A 22,689-nucleotide genomic window follows, 5' to 3' on the forward strand; every position below is an offset into this window, starting at 1 on the left:
GATAAACTAAATACTTACGGAAGCCTGAGCGTTGCACCATTAAACTTAGACCATAACCCTACAGATAAACTAAATATTTACAGAAGCCTGAGCATTGCACCATTAAACTTAGACCATAACCCTACAGATAAACTAAATATTTACGGAAGCCTGAGCGTTGCACCATTAAACTTAGGTAGAATGTAACCCTACGGATAAACTAAATATTTACGCAAGCGCGTGGCACCATTAAACTTAGGTAGAACGTAACCCAACAGATAAACTAAATACTTACGGAAGCCTGAGCGTTGCACCGTTAAACTTAGGTAGAACGTAACCCAACAGATAAACTAAATATTTACGGAAGCCTGAGCGTTGCACCATTAAACTTAGGTAGAAGGTAACCCTACAGATAAACTAAATATTTACGGAAGCCTGAGCGTTGCACCGTTAAACTTAGGTAGAATGTAACCCTACAGATAAACTAAATACTTACGGAAGCCTGAGCGTTGCACCATTAAACTTAGGTAGAACGTAACCCTACAGATAAACTAAATATTTACGGAAGCCTGAGCGTTGCACCGTTAAACTTAGGTAGAACGTAACCCTACAGATAAACTAAATATTTACGGAAGCTTGAACGTTGCACCGTTAAACTTAGGTAGAACGTAACCCTACAGATAAACTAAATATTTACGGAAGCCTGAGCGTTGCACCGTTAAACTTAGGTAGAACGTAACCCTACAGATAAACTAAATATTTACGGAAGCCTGAGCGTTGCACCGTTAAACTTAGGTAGAACGTAACCCTACAGATAAACTAAATATTTACGGAAGCTTGAACGTTGCACCGTTAAACTTAGGTAGAACGTAACCCTATAGATAAACTAAATATTTACGGAAGCTTGAACGTTGCACCGTTAAACTTAGGTAGAACGTAACCCTATAGATAAACTAAATATTTACGGAAGCCTGAGCGTTGCACCGTTAAACTTAGGTAGAACGTAACCCTACAGATAAACTAAATATTTACGGAAGCCTGAGCGTTGCACCGTTAAACTTAGGTAGAACGTAACCCTACAGATAAACTAAATATTTACGAAAGCCTTCGACCAGGAATAAAGGTTGGAATAAAAAAGCAGAATTAAATGATATTTAATGACATCAATGAGCTCATGTTTTGCGTGACAGACTTCAGTCCTTTAGATACACCATGTTGCCAAAAGTATTCGCTCATCTGCCTTTAGACGCATATGAACTTAAGTGACATCCCATTCTTAATCCATAGGGTTTAATATGACGTCGGCCCACCCTTTGCAGCTATAACAGCTTCAACTCTTCTGGGAAGGCTTTCCAAATTTCACGACTGGACTTGTTGCACAAGTGGCATCCTATCACAGTACCACGCTGGAATTCACTGAGCTCCTGAGAGCGGCCCATTCTTTCACAAATGTTTGTAGAAGCAGTCTGCATGCCTAGGTGCTTCATTTTATACACCTGTGGCCATGGAAGTGATTGGAACACCTGAATTCAATTATTTGGATGGGTGAGTGAATACTTTTGGCAATATAGTGTATATATGATATTGACATTTACACTTGTTTACATTTACAGGAGAGAACATTATGTAAAAACTTACTTCTTAGCGGCTCTTCAGCATAAAACCAATCTAACGGTGCACTTTCTGGTGTGTGTCACCCGGTGTCAAGGTTCAACACATACAAAATATATAGGATATTAAGATGAATACATTTTTCCAGCCTGTTGTATTAGTATTTATTTATTTGCCCGTTATGATTTTAGATACAGTTCCTGAATAATATTATTTACAGAGGCTGAATATACTATTTATTAAATCTATAATTTATTATGGAACGTATTTAAATGGGGATATAATTTATAACAGCTGACAGTTATGTGAGAAAACAAGGTTTGGACATTAACCGTAACAAGATACAACTGAAGTGCATGGCATTTTAACACTTTGGTGTTCAAATTTCAAGGCCGCTTATTTTCTAAATACAGGTAAACGTCATATTATGTGACTACGTGTTACTTTACGGGGAGCTTATGACCTACTATTTAAGTCTTGCCTTAAGAACAGGTGGTGCAACCAAATTAAGCACTGACTTAGTTACAAACTAACTAGTAGTTACTAAGCCCTTAGTGCGAACTTTACGTCCCAACAATCATGAGACCTTACGCACAGCTGGTAGGGTTGCACCGGCTGTATGAAAGGTCTTTTACATAATGTTGTCTCTTGTGAATGTAAACAAGTGTAAATGTCAACATAATCATATATATCTAAAGGATTGAAGTCTGTCACACAAAACATGAGCTCATTAATGTCATTAAATATCATTCTGCTTTTTTATTCCAACCCTTACTCCTGATCGGAGGCTGCCGTAAATATTTAGATTATATGTAGGGTTACATTCTACCTAAGTTTAAGGGTGCAACGCTCAAATATTTAGTCATAAATTGTGACTTAGTGCCCATTTACGCCCCAACTTGGCTAAGTTGTAACTTACGTATAGCTGGTGCAACCAGAACAGGCAGAACAGTTCTCGTCACAAAACTATGCCGATCTGTGCCAGTTGGCGCAGTTACGGTTTCTTTTTCCACTGTGGTACAGTGAAATCAGGAGAATGTCCATAACAGATAGGTTTGGGAACCGAGAACCAGTTCTTGTTCAGAACCGGTTCCATTCTTCAGGAATACAGGAATACAGGAATCGTATAATCTTCGTGAATTTCGGTTCCGTTAATGGTTCTCCAGCATGCAGTTTTCCGGAACACCATCCTGAAATACTCTGACAGTGTTTCCAGTAGCACATTTCTGTAGCAGCGCTGCCCTTTACTGACTCTACAGCGTAAAACACACAGCTCTACCAGTGCTGGCTCTTTAGAATCTACAGCGCAAAACATCCATGCTTCTGGTATAGTTCGATTCCCTAATGAACCGTTTCTTTTAAATCTACAGCACGAAACATACAGCGCTTCCATTTATAGTTTGGTATACAAGTAATCTTATAATGATGTGCAAGATATGAATGTCCAACTCAAAATTAAATAAGAACTGTTGAAATCTCACAACCCTGAAGTACAACATTAGGCTACATAAGTCTAAACGGTCTCTGGAACTGTCACTGTTTATTTAATGATGAGCTGTGTCGGCAGGCCTGGTTAGCTCGGCAAGTATTGATGCTGACTACCACCCCTGGAGTCACGAGTTCGAATCCAGGGTGTGCTGAGTGACTCCAGCTAGGTCTCCTAAGCAACCAAATTGGCTCAGTTGCTAGGAAGGGTAGAGTCACATGGGGTAACCTCCTCGTGGTCGTGATTAGTGGTTCTCACTCTCAATGGGGTACGTGGTAAGTTGTGCATGGATCGCGGAGAGTAGCATGAGCCTCCACATGCAGAGTCTCTGTGGTGTCATGCACAACGAGCCACATGAATAGATGCGCAGATTGTCGGTCTCAGAAGCGGAGGCAACTGAGACTTGTCCTCCGCCACCTGGATTGTAGACCACGAGGACCTACTAAGTAGTGGGAATTGGGCATTCCAAATTGGGAGAAAAAAGGGATAATTTTTTTAAAAATTAAATTAAATGATGAGCTGTGTCTCTGTTAAATCAAGCAGTGCAGTTACTGACTGAAAGTTCATATGACAATGTATAATTAAAGATACATGAGTTTTTGTTATAATAAGTGGAATTGTATAAAATAATAAATGAATTAATGAAATATGCCATCACATTTCTTGTTGATTTAGATTTGTTTATTTAAAATAGTAAATACTAAAAATAGGGTAGTAAATACAATAAGAATTGCATTACTAATTTCCAGATAATTATTTTAAAAAAAGGTACTAAAAGAATTACTGGAACCATTAAGGAATCGGAATCATAAAATTCCTTACGATTCCCAACCCTAATACAAATCCATCTTTTTGCGATGACATGAGAGGTAGGCATTGGAGAGAGTGCACAATGGAGGATGACGACCACATATTCCAGTTTTTAGGACTGCTTTTTTCCCCTGGTTTTACTCTGCTAATACACAGGAAAGATGGTCCATGTCACAAAAAGGAAAGCAAAGAGAAAGAGGCAAGAGGTTTACCATCATTTGCTGAGGGGTTTTGTATGCCACCAGGCATGAACATGCTGAAAGTCTGGGTAAAAGTTCCCAGACTAGCTAAAAAGGATAATTATTGACAAAATATTATAGAAGTAGAGGTGTGTAGAAAAATAAATGTAGGCTCCAATACTAGTTAAACCATCATCATGAACATACACCAAACATACACTATTTGTATTAACTTAAGCCAAATATTAGTGAATTTGGCAAGCTGGAAACAACTGAAAGCTCTATAAATTACCTTGGCATTGGCAAATTGACAATCGTAAGTTGTTGCGTACTAAGGCCATTCCACCAGCACCATTGAGAACGGTTGAGTACAGTTAGCTAACCCTGCCGAGAAATCAGAGCCGAGAACGCTTTATAATTGTGCCGTGCCAAACCGTGCTTATGTGGAAATGCAACTGTAACCGTTCCGTACCATGCTGAGAATCATCCGGCCTGATGGTGGAAAAGCGACTATACATTCCAAGCCTCTGAAACAATACAATCACTTTAAATAATGACAGAACTTTCTTTTTGGGTGAACTATTCCTTTATGCATCCACAGCGCCAACCACTTAACTGAGTTGCAATGGCAAGATGTAGGTGAGAGGAGCAGTTTCATTGTTGCCCACGGTAGGCAAAGGCACAAAGAAAAATCTAATTGCAATATTTGAGTTGTGTTTTTTTCAAGTTGAATATTTAAAGTTGAAAGAGTGCTCAATCAATCGATTATTTGATCACATGAATTAAAAAGTAGGTCATTTGAAATTGGGGGGTGGCACATTATGTTCTATCGTCACCGTGTGAAGGACCAAATATCATACATGACCCTAAAAACACACCAAATATTCAAAACAATATTTACACCTTTTTACCCTGCTAGAAAAAGAAACAAACTTGGCCAAGATTTCATTAAGAAACGGATATACAGAGAAATACACAAGTGGCATACACTAATTGATCAAACCTTTCAAACCTGACTGCAGGTTTTATGATACTTTTTTGCTGATAATTATGCTCATAATAAAGTTTATATTCCTAAATTATGCTTATAATAAGGCACATAGAGCCGCTCAAAAAAGTTATTCACAAGATCACAATTCATTTTAAATGAGCGGGGCAAGCAGTACGGATGGCTAAACTGTCCCGAAAATGCTGTATGTGTCTCATGCCAGCAGAGGGAGCACCCCGCCTGGTGCAGCCCCAGAGACCGCTGCCACTTCGTGCAGCTGTCTGTATCACCTATGCCTATATCCCACTGCTCGAAGCAAATTGTTTAATTTAGTTAATTTTTAAGAGTCATTTCAGGTTTAATACTGATTTATTCATTGTTTAACCCTTATGTTGTGTTCAGGTCATTTTGACCCAGATTACTTTTAGTTTCTTAGGGTTTTTTTTCTTTACTTAATCCAATTGGTATAAAATTCCTTGACTTTTTTCACATATGGTATCTTAAAACACAAACAAATTTGGACCATTTTTAAAAAATATATATTTTGGTTTTATTTCACCAGTCAAAAATTACCGGCCATTGGAAAAGACTGGATTAGTTTACAAAATACATACAGTTGTGCTCAAAAGTTTGCATACCCTTGGAGAATTGGTAATATATGTACCATTTTTAAAGAAAACATGAGTGAGCAGGAAAAACACATTTCTTTTATTTCTTATGGGATTCATATTCAACTGTAGGTTATAACAGAATGACACAATCATAAAACAAAACATGGCAACAAAGAAAAAAATTAAATGACCCTGTTCAAAAGTCTGCATACCCTTAGTTATTAATACTTAGTAATAGTTGTCTATGAGGCCCCAAATTCTTGCAGGTGGTATAGCTGCCCATTCGTCTTGGCAAAATGCCTCCAGGTCATGCAAAGTCTTTGGTCATCTTGCATGAACCGCATGTTTCAGATCTCCCCAGAGTGGCTTGATGATATTAAGGTCAGGAGACTGTGATGGCCACTCCAGAACCTTCACCTTTTTCTGCTGTAACCACTGGAGGGTCAACTTGGCCTTGTGCTTAGGGTCATTGTTGTGCTGGAAAGTCCAAGAGCGTCCCATGCGCAGCTTTCGTGCAGAAGAATGCAAATTGTCTGCCAGTATTTTCTTATATCATGCTGCATTCATCTTGCCATCAATTTTCACAAGATTCCCCGTGCCTTTAGAGCTCACACACCCCCAAAACATCAGTGAGCCACCACCATGCTTCACAGTGGGGATGGTATTCTTTTCACTATAGGCCTTGTTGACCCCTCTCCAAACATAGCGCTTATGGTTGTGACCATAAAGCTCTATTTTGGGCTCGTCACTCCAAATTACAGTGTGCCAGAGGCATGTCAAGGTGTTGTCGGGCATATTGTAACCGGGCTTTTTTGTGGCACTGGTGCAGTAAAGGCTTCTTTCTGGCAACTCGAGCATGCAGCTCATTTTTGTTCAAGTATCGTCGTATTGTTCTCTTTGAAACAACCACACCGTCTTTTTCCAGAGCAGCCTGTATTTCTCCTGAGGTTACCTTTGGGTGTTTCTTTTTATCCCGAACAATTCTTCTGGCAGTTGAGGCTGAAATCTTTCTTGGTCTACCTGGCCATGGCTTGGTGTCAAGAGATCCCCGAATTTTCCACTTCTTAATAAGTGATTGAACAGTACTGACTGGCATTTTCAAGGCTTTGGATATCTTTTTATATCCTTTTCCATCTTTATAAAGTTCCATTACCTTGTTACGCAGGTCTTTTGACAGTTCTTTTCCACTCCCCATGGCTCAGTATCTAGCCTGCTCAGTGCATCCACGTGAGAGCTAATAAACTCATTGACTATTTATACACAGACACTAATTGCAATTTAAAAAGCCACAGGTGTGGGAAATTAACCTTTAATTGCCATTTAAACCTGTGTGTGTCACCTAGTGTATCTGTAACAAGGCCGAACATTCAAGGGTATGTAAACTTTTGATCAGGGCATTTTGGGTGATTTCTGTTATCATTATGATTTAAAAAGGAGCCAAACAACTATGTGATAATAAATGGCTTCATATGATCACTATCCTTAAATAAAAGACAGTTTATTTATTTTTTATTTTTTGCATGATCAGTGATATTTTCAAAATCAATGCCAAAATTTCACAATTTCTGCCAGGGTATGCAAACTTTTGAGCACAACTGTAAATATTAAGTGTTCAGGAGCATCCCAATCCTTTAGATGAGCATTTATGTGGATGTGTGTTTGCACACACAAAGTCCTCGGACATGTGCACATACACAAACACACACAATGTGTGTTGAGCACCCTTTTGTGGATGACAGTTTGGTCAAATGGCCAGGGGGCCACAGTGGTTTAATTAACCCTGAGCTACACGTACCCTCTGGAATCACTGTTTTATTAATATTAGCTTCATGTAAACTTTTCTGTATGGGTTGGTTTTCTCCCTAGAATATTTTTACTTTTGCTTTTGAATATTTTAGTTCACATTTCTGAACATCTGCAGAAGAATGTGATTATATTACAAGTTTTTCTAAATTGTAATAATTATCTTCACTTAGGGCCACTTATGTTTTTTTTTTTTTTTTTGCCAGATCATCATAACTTTCCACTCTCTCTCTGACTCTTAGAATTAAATCTGTTTGACATGCTATTGAAGATGGAGTTTGTTAAAAAGGAGTTTAAAGAGGAGAGTGAAGACATCACTATTTCAGAACCATTCAGACTTAACAATGAAGATTCTGAGGAACAAAAAGGTTGGTGCCCATTCTTGTTTTTTATTTAATGACTGCTGAGGAACATAAAATAAATAGTTCACCCAAAAATGTAAATTGTCATTTACTCATGCCATTCCAAACATGTATGACTTTCTTTTGCGGAATACTAGAGATGACACTGTGTTAGTTTTTGATGGTACATTTACTGTCTGAGAACTTAGGACACAGTACACTTGACATTGCGTTTCGCTAACGCATATGGGGAGTGTCCTTCCACACAACCTAGTTGAAACCTCTCTACAATAACGCCAATATTCTAATATTGGCTATGGTGTTTAAGCCCCGGCCATTTAGGCGCGAAGCTGTCCGCTATAAAAGCAGGCGCGCAAACATCATTCCTCAGAATTTTCTTCTTTCAAGACAGCGATTCATCTCTTGTCTAGAAGCCCTCTACTGCTTCGCCGTAGACTACACGAGTCAGCGGGCGGAATCTTCACGGCAACGAGAAGACTCTCCGCTCCCTTGCAGTGCGCCGGCAAACATCACTCTGCCTGGCCGCTTGACGCTTCTCTGATGAACAGGCCTAAAAGAGTCTCTTACATGTTCGCATCTTTTTAAAGATGTCGTTCCGTAAGTGTTCCTTGTGCGAGAGGCACATCCCGCCATCAGATCAGCATGAGAGCTGCATTCTCTGTCTGGGCCATGCCCACACAGAGTCAGCTCTAATGGAGACAGACTGCCCTCACTGCAAGGGCATGAGTCTCAAGACGCTTCTCTCACGAATCGCCCTTGTTCTGAGGGACAATTCAGCCTCTCGCGCCCCCCCCCACCCACCTCTCCTGTAACACCCAAGGGATCACACGAGGAGGCATGGCGGGGCTGCGAGGTCAAGCAGGTTGAATTTGAGGTGGACCTCGTGCCGGCACATGCCCAGCAAGCCCCTCAATCTCCACGTAATGCGTCTATGCCAATACATTATGTGCGTAACGAGCTCCGGCCTACCGCTCCGTCTCTCACTACATCAGGCGAGTGGCCTTCCCCCAGCGAGGGTGAGGAGCATGTACGTGCCACTGACAAGGAGATGCTTCACGTCATTTAATCGGCAGTCAAAGAGCTCGATATCAAGTAGTCTCCTCCTGAGGAACCTACACAATCTCGCCTTGATGAATGGTTCCTGCAGTCCGGACACCGTCAAGCTACTGCGTCTCGTAGATCTGCCCCGTTCTTACCTGAAGTTCATAACGAACTGTCAAAATACTGGCACGTGCCCTATTCAGCTCGCCTGTGCAGCGATTACATCCTTTCTAATGTGGATCACGGGGAAGGAAATGGTTATGCCCAACTACCCCCTGTGGAGGAGGCGGTAGCGGCACACCTCTGCCCAGGGAGTAGCAGGGCGTGGAAATCACGGCTCATTCATTCTTCCAAGCCCTGTCGACTAACATCCGTACTGGCTGGAAGAGCATACTCGGCATCGGGTCAAGCTGGTTCAGCTCTCCACACAGTGGCTTCTTTGGCGGCTCTGTGGATGACGGGCACAGCCCTTTGAAGCGGAATGCAGAGCTCGCTGTTCCCTCCAGGTTTGCTTTGAAGAAGGCTCGATTAGAGACACACAACACTGTTCCCCATCTCCCCGCTGTTGTTTGTCGGGAAAGGAATATTGCCGTTCACAGTATTGTTCAAAATGTTGTTTCTGTGTCTCAGATTCATATGAATGCAATAAAAAATGCAAAAAAGAATACATTGCTCATTGCACATTCATGAGACGCTCACACATTCTCAATAAAGAGCTCTTTTCGCATTCAGTCAAGAACACCATTTTATAGGCCAGAGCGCCATCCACGAGATGCCTCTACGCACTAAAATTGCATTTTTTCTCTGATTGGTGTCTTTCACATGGCAAAGACCCAGTAAACTGCCCCATACATGAAATTCTCACTCCGTCAACACTCAAAGTTTATGTGGCGACTATATCTGCGTATCACATACCTGAAGCCGGTGCCACTATAGGCAAACATGATTTAATCATTAAATTCCTTAGAGGAGCAAGACGATTAAATCCACCTCAGTCGGCTATAGTCCCGACTTAGGACCTAACTTTGGTCCTAAAAGCGCTCGCATGGCCCCCCTTCGAGCCTTTGTACTGTTGATTTGTGCATGCTCTACATTAAGACTGCACTACTGCTGGCTCTGGCCTCAGTAAAACGGGTCGGTGACATACATGCACTATCAATTGACAATTCATGTCTGGAGTTTGGCCCCGGACTTTCAAAAGCCACTGTCCAACCCAGAAAAGGCTATGTGCCTAAGGTTCTAACCATGCCCTTCAGAGCACCAGAGGTGGTTAACCTTCAAGCCTTCTTCCCTCCTCCATTTAATTCAGATGAGGAACAATCCATGCATTTGTTATGCCCTGTTCGGGCGCTACACACACGTTGGGTGCACCCGCCAGTTCAGACTGTCTGCTCAGCTCTTTGTGTGCTATGGAGGACACATGAAAGGAATGTCTGTCTCCAAGCAGACTTTCTTACTGGATTGTTGATGCGACTGCCCTGGCTTACAAGTCGCAGGGTAAGATTTGCCTAATTGGTGTTAAAGCACACTCAACTAGAGGCATAGCCTCCTCAAGGGCATGGACATACGGTGTGTCTTTACAAGACATATGTTTTGCAGCAGGATGGTCTTCTCAAAACACATTCGCAAGGTTTTACAACCTAGACATAACATCCTCTCTGTTTAGAGCGCTTGCTATTTCGTTTGCCAAACATATACACTACCGGTCAAAAGTTTTGAAACACCTGACTGAAATGTTTCTCATGATCTTAAAAATCTTTTGATCCGAAGGCGTATGCTTAAATGTTTGAAATTAGTTTTGTAGACAAAAATATAATTGTGCCAACATATTAATTTACATAATTACAAAACTAAAATTTTATTAAAAAAAATAAAAAAAAAAGTTTTTGAAATTGATGACTTGGACCAAATAATAAAGAAAAGCAGCCACTAAGTGCCCAACATAGATGGGAACTCCTTCAATACTGTTTAAAAAGCATCCCAGGGTGATACCTCAAGAAGTTGGTTAAGAAAATGTCAAGAGTACATGTCTGCACATTCTAGGCAAAAGGTGACTACTTTGAAGATGCTAAAATGTAACACAGCTTTGATTTATTTTGGATTTTGTTTAGTCACAACATAATTCCCATAGTTCCATTTATGTTATTCCATAGTTTGATGGCTTTACTATTCTAAAATGTGAGAAACATTTTTTTATAATAAAGAATGAGTGTTTCAAAACTTTTGACCGGTAATGTACTTATGCCTCCCTTTAAGTACAGGCTCCCCATCATTTTGCACAACCACCTGCATGCAGGCTGTTGTAATTTATAATAAAGTCACAAGCACTTTCATTATAAATAAAATCCCTTCCCAACTGGGTTCGTTAAGGGGTTAATTCATACTATATGACTATAGTTCATATTCATTCTGAGTGCTCCCCTCCTAGCCCAACTTGAGGGTCACTCACTTGCGGCATAGTCATCCTGGGGGACTGCGGCGTCATGTTTCCTCTCTGGAAGGTTATGTCATGTAGTGCGACGTGATGGGATTCTGTTCCCCATATGCATTAGCAAAAAAAGTGTACTGGTTACGTATGTAACCTCGGTTCCCTGAGACGAAGGGAACGAGACATTGCGAACGCTGGCCGCACTAAAAGACTCAGAGTTTTTTTGAGGTGCGAGCGATGTGTTCCTTGTCCCTCAGTCAGAAAATTCTGAGGAATGGTGTTTGTGTGCCTGCTTTTATAGCAGACAGCTTCGTGCCTAAAAGGACGGGGCTCAAACACCATGGCAAATATTAGAATATTGGCGTTATTGTAGAGGGGTTTCAACTAGGTTGTGTGGAAGGATGCTCCCCCATATGCGTTAGCAAAATGCAATGTCTCGTTCCCTTCGTCTCAGGGAACCGAGGTTACGTACGTAACCAGATTTTTGGTTATCTGCAAATTTTTCTGTTAGCCACATAATCATATCACAATTGACCATGATGGAATACACGGTTTCTCAGGGATATATAGACTCTAAGTGCATTCCTACAATAGGATCACTGAGAAATAAACAATAAATAAATAGTCTTAATTCTAACATTTAACTATAAAAAAAAAAAAAAGTTCTAATGAAAGAGATGCTCAAATGTACAACATGCGGCACAACACCGCTTAAGCCCAAAGTATACTTGTATAATGTATGTAAGTATACATATGGTTTTGTCGTGAACGTTGGGGCTGGGTGATATATCGAATATACACGATATAGACCTTATTCACATTAGTGCCATTTTTAATTTTTAATGGGAATGACGAGGCTGTGAGGGAGACTGACAGTCTTTTCAAATGGGCTGTACTGCAGTTTAAAGTGTTTTTGGATCGTTGCATGGAAAAAACATTGATAAAATATCTGTCCAAGAACATTCAGGACACAAAGAACTCCAGACAACATGAGTTGTGGAATATTAGATGTGATCTAGGAGCTTTATACAGCTTTATACCATTCGTGCCATTGAAGAGACTGTATGTCTATTACTCACAGCCTCGTTGTAATTCCCATAAAAAATCAAAGATGGCACTTGCGTGAATAAGATGCAAATAACATCAGTATGCCGATAGGGTCATGTGTGATTATTAAACTTCAAAAAGCTGCAATTAATGACAGTTAAACATGGTCTGTGTGCACTTCAAAATAATCGGGGGAAGCGCTGTTCTCTGCATGGGCTTGTGTTTTTGGCTCTTTTAGAGCAGTTCACTTCACATAGCTTGTGAAATTATTACATGTTCAAGCATTCGCACAATTCCAAACATCAGTAGCCACTACAAGTTATTATACACATCTACAAATCCAGCACAGTATAACAGAAAAGGAGGAAATGACAGCTTTTCACCAGATCAGGAACATTGTAAACTACACTCAACACTTTCAGTGTCATAAAAAAAGCTTCAGGTGAAGGTTAAATGTCAAAATAAAAGCTCCAGATGAAGGTGAAGAATCTAAATTTAATCCTCAGTAATAATGATAATTCAGTATTATATTATATTAATAAAATTGACTGGGTCCCACAGTAATAATATTATGCAATATTCAACTGGGTTTCAAAAAATAAATGGAGTAGTTATAGCACACCTTGTCTATTAACAAAAAATAAATAAAAAAATAAAATATATGAAGGTAAATAATAGTTTTTATTAAGCTGCTATGAATCAGTGTATATAAAATATAAATATAAGTGTACATCAATGCAAATTTACTTTTCCCTTAAGTGGAAAACTGTGGGAAACATGCCTTCATTATTTTTCAAGAGATTTTAATTTAATGCCTTTAAAATATTGAATCAGATTGGTTAATAATGTTTCCTCTGATTTAAAATAAAATAAAGTCACTTTTGAGCCATTTCAGAGCAAATACATAATTTTTGAGATATATAAAGAATATTGTCAATAGGCTGAAAAATATTGAGATTTAACTTTTGTAGCAATATCGCCCAGCCCTGGTCATTGGGAAAGTTGGTGAGTTCAGCGAAGGCTTGGTCTGGGTAATTACCGGGGTCCAGGGCCACCACTTCCTACACGCAGATTGTGCAGTTTGTTTAAGCAACAAAGCCCGTAGAGGGGCACCAAAAAGTCCTCTCCGGCTGCTTAGGCACACGTTAAGCCAGCACCACACACTCACTAGCCCACTAGAATACGATTCATTTTCAGTTAGAGGGGTGGATGGAACTTTGTCAGCAGGATTCGAAATTAACTCCTGCCATCCACCAAATGTATGTAGTTTTTGCACAGTGGTGGGTAGATTTGCTCATATGCCTGCCACTGTGGTGGCCGGGTGGTCCATACATCTCTGAGTGACATTTGACAAGAGATGCTGTTGCTTAGACACACCGCATGCATCTTGAAACACATTTGATTATATTTTGAAGAACAGATGAAACAAAAGCTGTCAATGCGCATGTCTGATTCAGTTTCCTGTGCGCAAGCGCTTCTCACTGAACCCACAGATAAAGAGTTATCTCTCTTCTCTGTATCAGTGGTCTGAAAACAGAGTTTATGAGTGCTGCAAAAGGTCATTTACAAAACAAAAATATATAAAGATATTTTTCACACTTTATTTTAAATCACACATCACATTCAGTTTGTGTTCCCTGGGAAATTGAACTAATAGCCCTGGCTTTGCTAGCACCATGCTCTACTAGTTAAGATACAAATAATCTCAGACCAAGAGGTGTTTTCACTTTAAATTCTGTTTTACATGTTACTGTATACATGCATTTCATATTACAATATACAGTGCCCTCCACAAATATTGGCACCCTTGGGAAATATGAGTAAAGAAGACTGTAAAAAAAAAAAGAAAAAGGAAAAATTCTTTATTGTTTATCCTTTTGATCTTTCATTCAAAATAATCACAAAACATCTAACCTTTAATTGAAGTAAATATTTGAAATGGGGAAAATCTCATAATTAAAAATGTTGGTCCAAAAAACCTTTGCCACAATTATTGGCACCCCTAGAAATTCTTATGAATAAAATATATCTGAAGTATATTCCCATTCATATATTAAACTTTTTAGTACACCTGGGTGACTAGGAACATTAAATTGTTCAGCCATGACTTCCTGTTTCACAGGGGTGTAAATATGAGAACACACAGGCCAAATTCCTTTAATCTTCCATCACAATGGGTAAGGCCAAAGAATATATTTCTGATGTGCGGCAAAAGGTCGTTGAGCTTCACAAAATGGGAAGTGGCTATAAGAAAATAGTTAAAGCATTGAAAATGCCCATTTTCAACATCAGGGCAATAATTAACAACTTCCAATCAACTGGATATGTTAAGAATCAGACTGGAAGAGGATGGGTGTCTATATTGTCTCCACGCATGGTGAGGAGGATGATTCAAGTGGCCAAAGAATCTCCAAAGATCACAGCTGGAGAATTGCAGAAACTAGTTGGGTCTTGGGGTCAGAAAGTCTCCAGAACTACAGTCAGACGTCACCAACATCACCACAAGTTGTTTGGGAGGGTTTCAAGAAAAAAGCCTCTGCTCTCATTCAGCAATCTCAGGCATCTTCAGTTTGCCAGACACTACTGGAACTTCAAATGGGTCCGGGTTCTATGATCAAATGAAACAAAAACAGAGCTTTTTGGCAGCAAACACCAGAGATGGGTTTGGCGCACACAGAGAGGTAGCCATTTGGAAAAGTACCTCGTGCCCACAGTTAAATGTGGTGGATCTTTAATGTTGTGGGGCTATTTTGTGCCAGAGGTCCTGGACATCTTGTTTGGATACATGGCATCATGGATGCTATCAAATACCAACAGATACTACTACTGCCTCTGTCAGAAAGCTTAAAATGGGCCATGGTTGGATCTTTCAGCAGGACAATGATCCAAAACAAACATCAAATCAACACAAAAATGGTTCACTGTCCACAAAATCAAAGTTCTGCCATGGCCATCCCTGTCCCCTGACCTGAACCCCATACAAAACCTGTAGGGTGAAATTAAGAGGAGAGGCCACCAGTGTGGATCTTGGAATTTGAAGGATCTGGAGAGATTTTGTATAGAGGAATGGGGTCAGATCCCTTGCCGTTTGTTCTCGAAACCTCATTAGGCATTATAGGAGAAGACTCAGAGCTGTTATCTTGGCAAAGGGAGGTTGCACAAAGTACTGAATAAAAGGGTGCCAATAATTGTGCACCACATATATTTGACAAAAATTGTGTTTTGATCAAACTTGTTGTGTTTGTAATTGTTTAATATCCATTAGAGGATAGATTTTTTTTAATGATAGATCAAAAGGATAAATGCATTTTTTTTTCACAGCCTTTGCTCATTTATATATATATATATATATATATATATATATATATATATATATATAATATACATACATACACACGCGCACACAGTATACACCGATGAGCCAAAACATCATGACCACTCACAGGTGAAGCGAATAATGTTGATCATCTCCTAACAATGCAGTAGAAATGGGCAGGAGTAAAAACCTGAGCGACTTTGACACTGGCCAAATTGTTATGGCCAGACGACTGTATCAGAGCATCTCTGAAATGGCAAGGCATGTGAGGTGCTCCCGGTCTGAAGTGGTGAGTACCTACCGAGGAGGGACAAACCTCAAACTGGCAACAGGTTGTTGGTAGGGCTGAAACAATTAGTCGACGTTATCTACAATAGAAAATTGTCGACAAAAATGTTTGTTGTCGAATAGTCATTTGATGTAATTGAACGTAACATGAGATCACATTAAACTCAAATGATGATGCGCGAGAGCAGCACTGCAGCTCGTGCCTGACTGAGGAGAGGAAGAATTACAGAGCTCACAGTCCAGATGCACTCTAAACTTTCACAGCTTCAGGTGATGTAGATCACAAAAATACCAAATAAGTAAGTACAGAAGCACTCTCATTGTGGAATAAAAGGAGCCGGAGCTGTCTGAACTGAGCTCCGCTGAAGCAAAACTTGTGTGTTGAGAGTCTTTAAAGGAAACACCCCGGCGTTACATTTTAAATGCAGTTATATTTAATGCATTATAGCTTTATTAATGTTCAGATAATAAGGAAGCAGGTCATGTAAATAACTACAGACTCCAAAACTGGCATTTCTCTGTGCAGTCAGCACCTCGTCTATGAGTTGCGCGATGTGTCCCGATCTAAGGGGGAGAGATTGAAACTGCAGCCGGCTGATGCACACTCGACGCTCATCACTCGAGCGCGCACGCTTAATGCAGCTAGATTATAACGTGATGGCTCACGACTTATTGTATCTTAATACAGTACGTGTCACTGTGCATTTCTTATCGTGAAGAAAATTGGCAATACACAGCTTTATTAATAAGAGAGAGTTTGTTTTTTTGTGAGTTAAAGATGGATTGAAGTGAACAGAAAGGTGAGAGAGGGTAGTCTTCGCCCCATTATACACTGCAAAAAAATGCGTTTTTGATTTGTTTTTGTTTTGGCTTGTTTACCAATATAAATATCTAAAACTCCTTTAAAACAATGTACATTTACTTTAGCAGCTATACGCAGAATAAAAAAAAATTATCTGAGAAAGTTGAATATAATGTTAAACAAATATAAATATTTTAAAATATCTAAAAATCCTTTAAAAAAAAAAGATGCATTCACCTGAGAAGCAGCATATAAGATATTTAGACTTGCATTCAGAGAATAGATCTTGAATATAAGTATATTTTTATACTGTATATTTATTTATTTACTGCACTCGCAGAAGTATAACCAAGTGAAAAAATACACTTACACTGGCAGCCAAACGTTTGGAATAATGTACAGATTTTGCACTTAAGGAAAGAAATTGGTACTTTTATTCACCAAAGTGGCATTCAACTGGTCACAGTGTATAGTCAGGACATAAACTTAAACTACTTCAAAGAGTTCTCATCAAAAAAAAATCCTCCACGTGCAGCAATGACAGCTTTGCAGATCCTTGGCATTCTAGCTGTCAGTTTGTCCAGATACTCAGGTGACATTTCACCCCATGCTTCCTGTAGCACTTGCCATAGATGTGGCTGTCTTGTCGGGCACTTCTCACGCACCTTACAGTCTAGCTGATCCCATAAAATCTCAATGGGGTTAATATCCATGTGGCAGGGTGAGCAAGGGACAGACACAGTGGGTGTGGGGTCAAGCCTCGGAGAGGCATTGATTGGAAACAATAATAAATGTAAAAATGTCCAAAAAGGGTAATAAAGTGTCCAAGGGGGAATAGTGTTCATAATAAAGTGGGAATCTGGCATCCTCGCAGTGAACGGGGCTCCGTGAAAGGGCGGGGTAGTGTTCATAGGATATCCCAGGCACAGGCTGGGTCAGTCGGCCGTTCACGCTCCCCTCCAAAGTCCACAGCGCGTGGGGCGGCAGCATCACTGGCAGCCTGTCTTCCGCGACTCATTACGCTGTCCGGGGGTCCGAAGAACGGGTCCACTCATCCGATCACTCCTAGCTCTGGTCCTGGGCGTGCGAGGATGCCAGCGTTTTAAAGACAGCGGTGATGAAGCATTATCCCCATCAGGGATTCACCTCTGACCAAACGAGGCTTATTAATTATACACCTCTTCTTGCTCTCCCACCAACTCCCATCGTGAGCCTGGCTGAAGGGCGGCCCTGAAAGGCGGGGCGACGATGACAAGCCAGAGGGGCGGATCATTCTGCCACATCCATAATACTCTTTTTCAATTATCGGTTGTCCAGTGTCTGTGTTTCTGTGCCCACTCTAACCTTTTCTTTTTGTTTTTCTGTTTCAAAAGTGGTTTTTTCTTTGCAATTCTTCCCATAAGGCCTGCACCCCTGAGTCTTCTCTTTACTGTTAAATGAATCTGGTGTAGAGCGGGTAGAATTCAATGAAGCTGTCAGCTGAGGACATGTGAGGTGTCTCTTTCTCAAACTAGAGACTCTGATGTACTTAAAAGAAAGCTGATAACCAAATAGCTTTCAACAGTGTTTGATATAATGGCAAGTGATTTTCTAGTACCAAATTAGCAAGTTAGCATGATTACTCAAGGATAAGGTGTTGGAGTGATGGCTGCTGGAAATGGGGCCTGTCTAGATTTGATCAAAAATGACTTTTTTCAAATAGTGATGGTGCTGTTTTTTTACATCAGTAATGTCCTGACTATACTTTGTGATCAGTTGAATGCCACTTTGGTGAATTAAAGTACCTATTTCCTTCAGAAACATCTGTACATTATTCCAAACTTTTGGCCGCCAGTGTATATACAAAATACACTTATATTTGTCTCTTAAAGCAAGTCTAAATATCTTATATGTTGCTTCTCAAGTAAATGTATTTTTAGACAATTTTAAATGTAAAACAAGAAAAAACACTTGATAACAATAGGATTTTTTTGCAGTGATTTTTTTTTTTTACTGAATTAAAGTTAATAAAAAGTTTTTTTTCTTTAATTCAGTGAATGTCATTTAGAGGTATTTTTAAAAGATGATTTTGTCCACTTTATTGTTAGCAAGCACATTTAATACAACCTTTTAAGTCAGGGCACAGCTGAATAGTCAGTTAAGAGCTAATGATTAATCGTTGCAATAATCGCCCGAATAGTCAAATAATCATTCTAATAATCGTTAGTTGCAGCCCTAGGTGTTGAGCACCCAAGACTAATCGATGCACGAGGGCAACGAAGGCTATCCTGTCTGGTCCGAACCAACAGAGGGTCTACTGTGATTTTAAAATTTTAATGACGGTTACAGGATGAATGTGTCACAGCACACAGTGCATCGTGCCCTGCTGCGTATGGGGCTGCATAGCCACAGACTGGTCAGAGTGCCCATGATGACCCCTGTGGGCACGCGAGTGTCGCAGTAGTGGAAGAAGGTCTCCTTGTCCGATGAGTCCCGATATCTTTTACATCACGTGGATGGCCATGCACGTGTCCACCGTTTACCTGGGGAAGTAATGGCAACAGGATGCACTGTGGGAAGACGATAAGTCGGTAGAGGGAGTGTGATGCTCTGGGCAATGTTCTGCTGGGAAAGCCTGGGTCAGGCCATTCATGTGGATGTCAGTTTGACACATGCCACCTACCTAAACATCGTTGTAAACCAGGTACATCCCTTCATGGCAATGATATTTCCTGATGGCAGTGGCCTCTTTCAGCAGGATAATGTGCCCTGCCACACTGCAAACATTGTTCGTGAATGGATTGAGGAGCATGATTAAGAGTTCAAGGTGTTGCCAGGTCTCCTAAGCAACCATATTGGCCCGGTTGCTAGGGAGGGTAGAGTTACATGGGGTAACCTCCTCGTGGTCGCTATAATGTGGTTCGTTCTTGGTGGGGCGCGTGGTGAGTTGAGTTGAGAAAAAAAAAAAAAAAAGAGTTTAAGGTGTTGCCCTGACCTCCAAATTCCCCAGATTTAAATCTGAGCATCTGTGGGATGTGCTGGACAAACAAGTCCGAGCCGCAGCGGCTCCACCTCGCATCTTACAGGACTTGAAGGATTTGCTGCTAATGTTTTGGTGCCAGATACCACAGGACACCTTCAGGGGTCTTGTAGAGTCCATGTGTCGGCGGGTTGGCACTGTTTTGGCGGCACATGGAGGACCAACAGTATATAAGGCAGGTGGTTATAATGTTTTGGCTCATCAGTATATAGTATATACACATACACAGTGTGTGTCACAAATATTTGGAATCATAAAAATATTCCACATTTTATTTGGAAGAAAAAAGTGGCTGGTAAAATTGGGCATTCACCAGCCTTTTTTACCCTGTTTGTTTGAATGTAAGCATTAGTTTAAAAAAAGATGATCTAGAAATAAATAATTGATCTGTTTCTTTCTGCTATTGGTAAGGTTCACTTTTGTCTCCTTTTCACTTTTGACACATATTGATTTGACTTTTATATTTTCATTTTAGAGCTGATGAAAGTGAAAGAGGAAAGTCAAGAACTGAATGAAGTGGAGGAGAAACATCAGTATCAGAAACCTGATAATTTCTTAAGTGGTAAAAAATATTTGAGTGGCACACAGACTGAAAAGAAACACTCACAAAAAATAACTCAAAATTATTTCACCTGCCATCAGTGTGGAAAGAGTTTCAAACATAAAGGAAGCTTTAATATCCATGTGAGAGTTCACACTGGAGAGACCCCATACTCATGCCTTCAGTGTGGAAAGAGTTTCACAAATAAAGGAAACCTTAAAAGCCACATAAGAATTCACACTGGAGAGAAACCTTTCACATGCCTTCAGTGTGGAAAGAGTTTCACACAAAAATCTAGTCTTAAGGAGCACATGAGAATTCACACTGGAGAGGCCCCATACATATGCCTTCAGTGTGGAAAGAGTTTCACACGAAAAGGAAGCCTTAAAATCCACACAAGAACTCATACTGGAGAGAAGCCATATACATGCCATCAGTGTGGAAAGAGTTTCACACATAAAGGAAACCTTAATTTCCACATAAAAATTCACTCTGGAGAGAAGCCTTTTACATGCCTCTTGTGTGGAAAGAGTTTCACACACAAAAGAAATCTAAAGAAACACATCAGAATTCATACAGGAGAGACCCCATACACATGCCTTCAGTGTGGAAGGAGCTTCATAGACACAAATGTCCTTAAGGATCACATGAGAACTCACACTGGAGACAGGCCTTTCACTTGTCTTCAGTGTGGAAAGAGTTTCAAACATAGAACAAGCCTCAAAATTCACACGAGAAGTCACACTGGAGAAAAGCCTTTCACATGTCTTCAGTGTGGTAAGAGTTTCGCAAATAAAACAACCATGAGAGCCCATACAAAATGCCATTCAGGAGAGAAATTACACCAATGCTCTCAGTGTGGTAAGAGTTTTGTTCGGTTAAGATATCTCATTGTTCATCAGCGCTATCACTCTGGAGAAAGGCCATTTATGTGTGATCAGTGTGGTCAAAAATTTGTCTGTTCATCACACCTAAAAAGACACTTGCAAATTCATGGTAATGAAAAGCCTTACATGTGTTCTGACTGTGGAAGGAGTTTTACACAGATGGCCTATTTTAAACAACACCAGACAATACATACTGGTGTGAAAGCTCACGTGTGCTCAGAGTGTGGAAAAGCCTTTGCCCGAATCAGCACCTTGAAACAGCACCAAAGAGTTCATACAGGAGAAAAACCTTACAAGTGTTCACATTGTGAAAAGAGTTTTGCTTATCCAAGACTTCTGATTACACATGAGAAAGTGCATGCTGGAGAGAAGACGTATGACTGCACTCAATGTGGGAGGAGTTTCAGCTCGCCAAGTACTGTACGGAGGCATTTAAAGAAGAACTGCCCAAAGTTGTCTTTGTGAGCAAACTTTTTATCTCGAGAGTCTTTGTCATGTGAAGTTTTTTTGAACTTCCGAAGTTGGACTTTGTCTTAAATAGACTACAAGAGTGATATGGTGTAGGAACTCTTAGAAAATGGATGAAATAAGGAAAAAAGGTTATTTTGGTCATACCAGTATGCCTACTGTCAGAGACATTATAAGGATGAGATGTTTCATTCCTACACATAAATGGGAGACATTGTAACACTAAATATGGCGACTGGTAGGAATGGAATACAGTTAAAAGCCAATCACCTTTCTGACAGAGACATTGTGTGTGTTTACTTTAGGGATGTGCACGAGTAATCAAGCACTCGTTCTGCACCAGCTACTCGAGTATTAAAATCACTACTTGTATATTGCAAATTCATTTTCTTTCCCACATTTGCCTGCTGTGAGCAGCTCTGAATTACACTATATTTTCCCTCTGAATCTCTCACCAAATCTTGCAGTTACAGTTGAGTCCACTGGGGATGCTGTGGATGTATGTCGTCGAGTGTTGGATAAGAGAAGATACAGTATCTTGCCGTTTGTGCTTCTGAAGCCAAGTCAAGTTATTTTACAAGACAATACTTCTGTATTTTTATTCGTATTGAATTCTACTCTTTGTATTCAGTTCTTGTTGGAGTCATGCAAACCAACAAACGAGGTTCTGCTTTTATGGTGGAAAGTTACGAGGAACACTGAAGCTTATCTGACCAGTATGTGTGGATGTGCGTGAAATCTCGAATCAACGGCACAGGGCATTTTATAAAAAGCCAACTTTCACCACTTGTTTTTCTAGATTATAACATGTGAAATTATAAAAATGTGATAGCCTTTATGTAGGCTCAGAGTTTACATATGTGCATTAACCTAATGCAGTCTGTATTTGCTTTTGTCCATTTTTATTCATTCATATTGTTAACGCATATTTCGTTTTTACTCAAAAGAAAAGCATAGTTTAAGTTATATTTTGAAACCATTCTTGGTAACATTTGTGAATAAAACAAATGATACATTTGTCCA

At 40.0% G+C, this 22,689-nt stretch overlaps 1 protein-coding gene across 7 annotated transcripts in view; it reads left to right on the forward strand.

Moving 5' to 3' along the window:
* Positions 1-22,689, forward strand: part of LOC127440754 (gastrula zinc finger protein XlCGF57.1-like) — a 65,844-nt gene that overhangs the window by 37,064 nt on the left and 6,091 nt on the right. For 5 of the 7 annotated variants that reach the window (XM_051697588.1, XM_051697593.1, XM_051697592.1 and 2 more), the window contains 2 exons: positions 7,710-7,835; positions 20,246-21,659. In XM_051697588.1, coding sequence (XP_051553548.1) covers positions 7,710-7,835; positions 20,246-21,659 — 1,540 coding nt within the window. Of the gene's footprint in view, positions 1-1,266; positions 1,525-7,709; positions 7,836-20,245; positions 21,660-22,689 lie in introns of all 7 variants that reach the window. The other 2 variants (XM_051697589.1, XM_051697595.1) reach the window with 2 other exon arrangements.

The sequence above is a fragment of the Myxocyprinus asiaticus genome, chromosome 5 (assembly GCF_019703515.2).
Source record: "Myxocyprinus asiaticus isolate MX2 ecotype Aquarium Trade chromosome 5, UBuf_Myxa_2, whole genome shotgun sequence".
Classification (NCBI taxonomy): Eukaryota; Metazoa; Chordata; class Actinopteri; order Cypriniformes; family Catostomidae; genus Myxocyprinus; species Myxocyprinus asiaticus.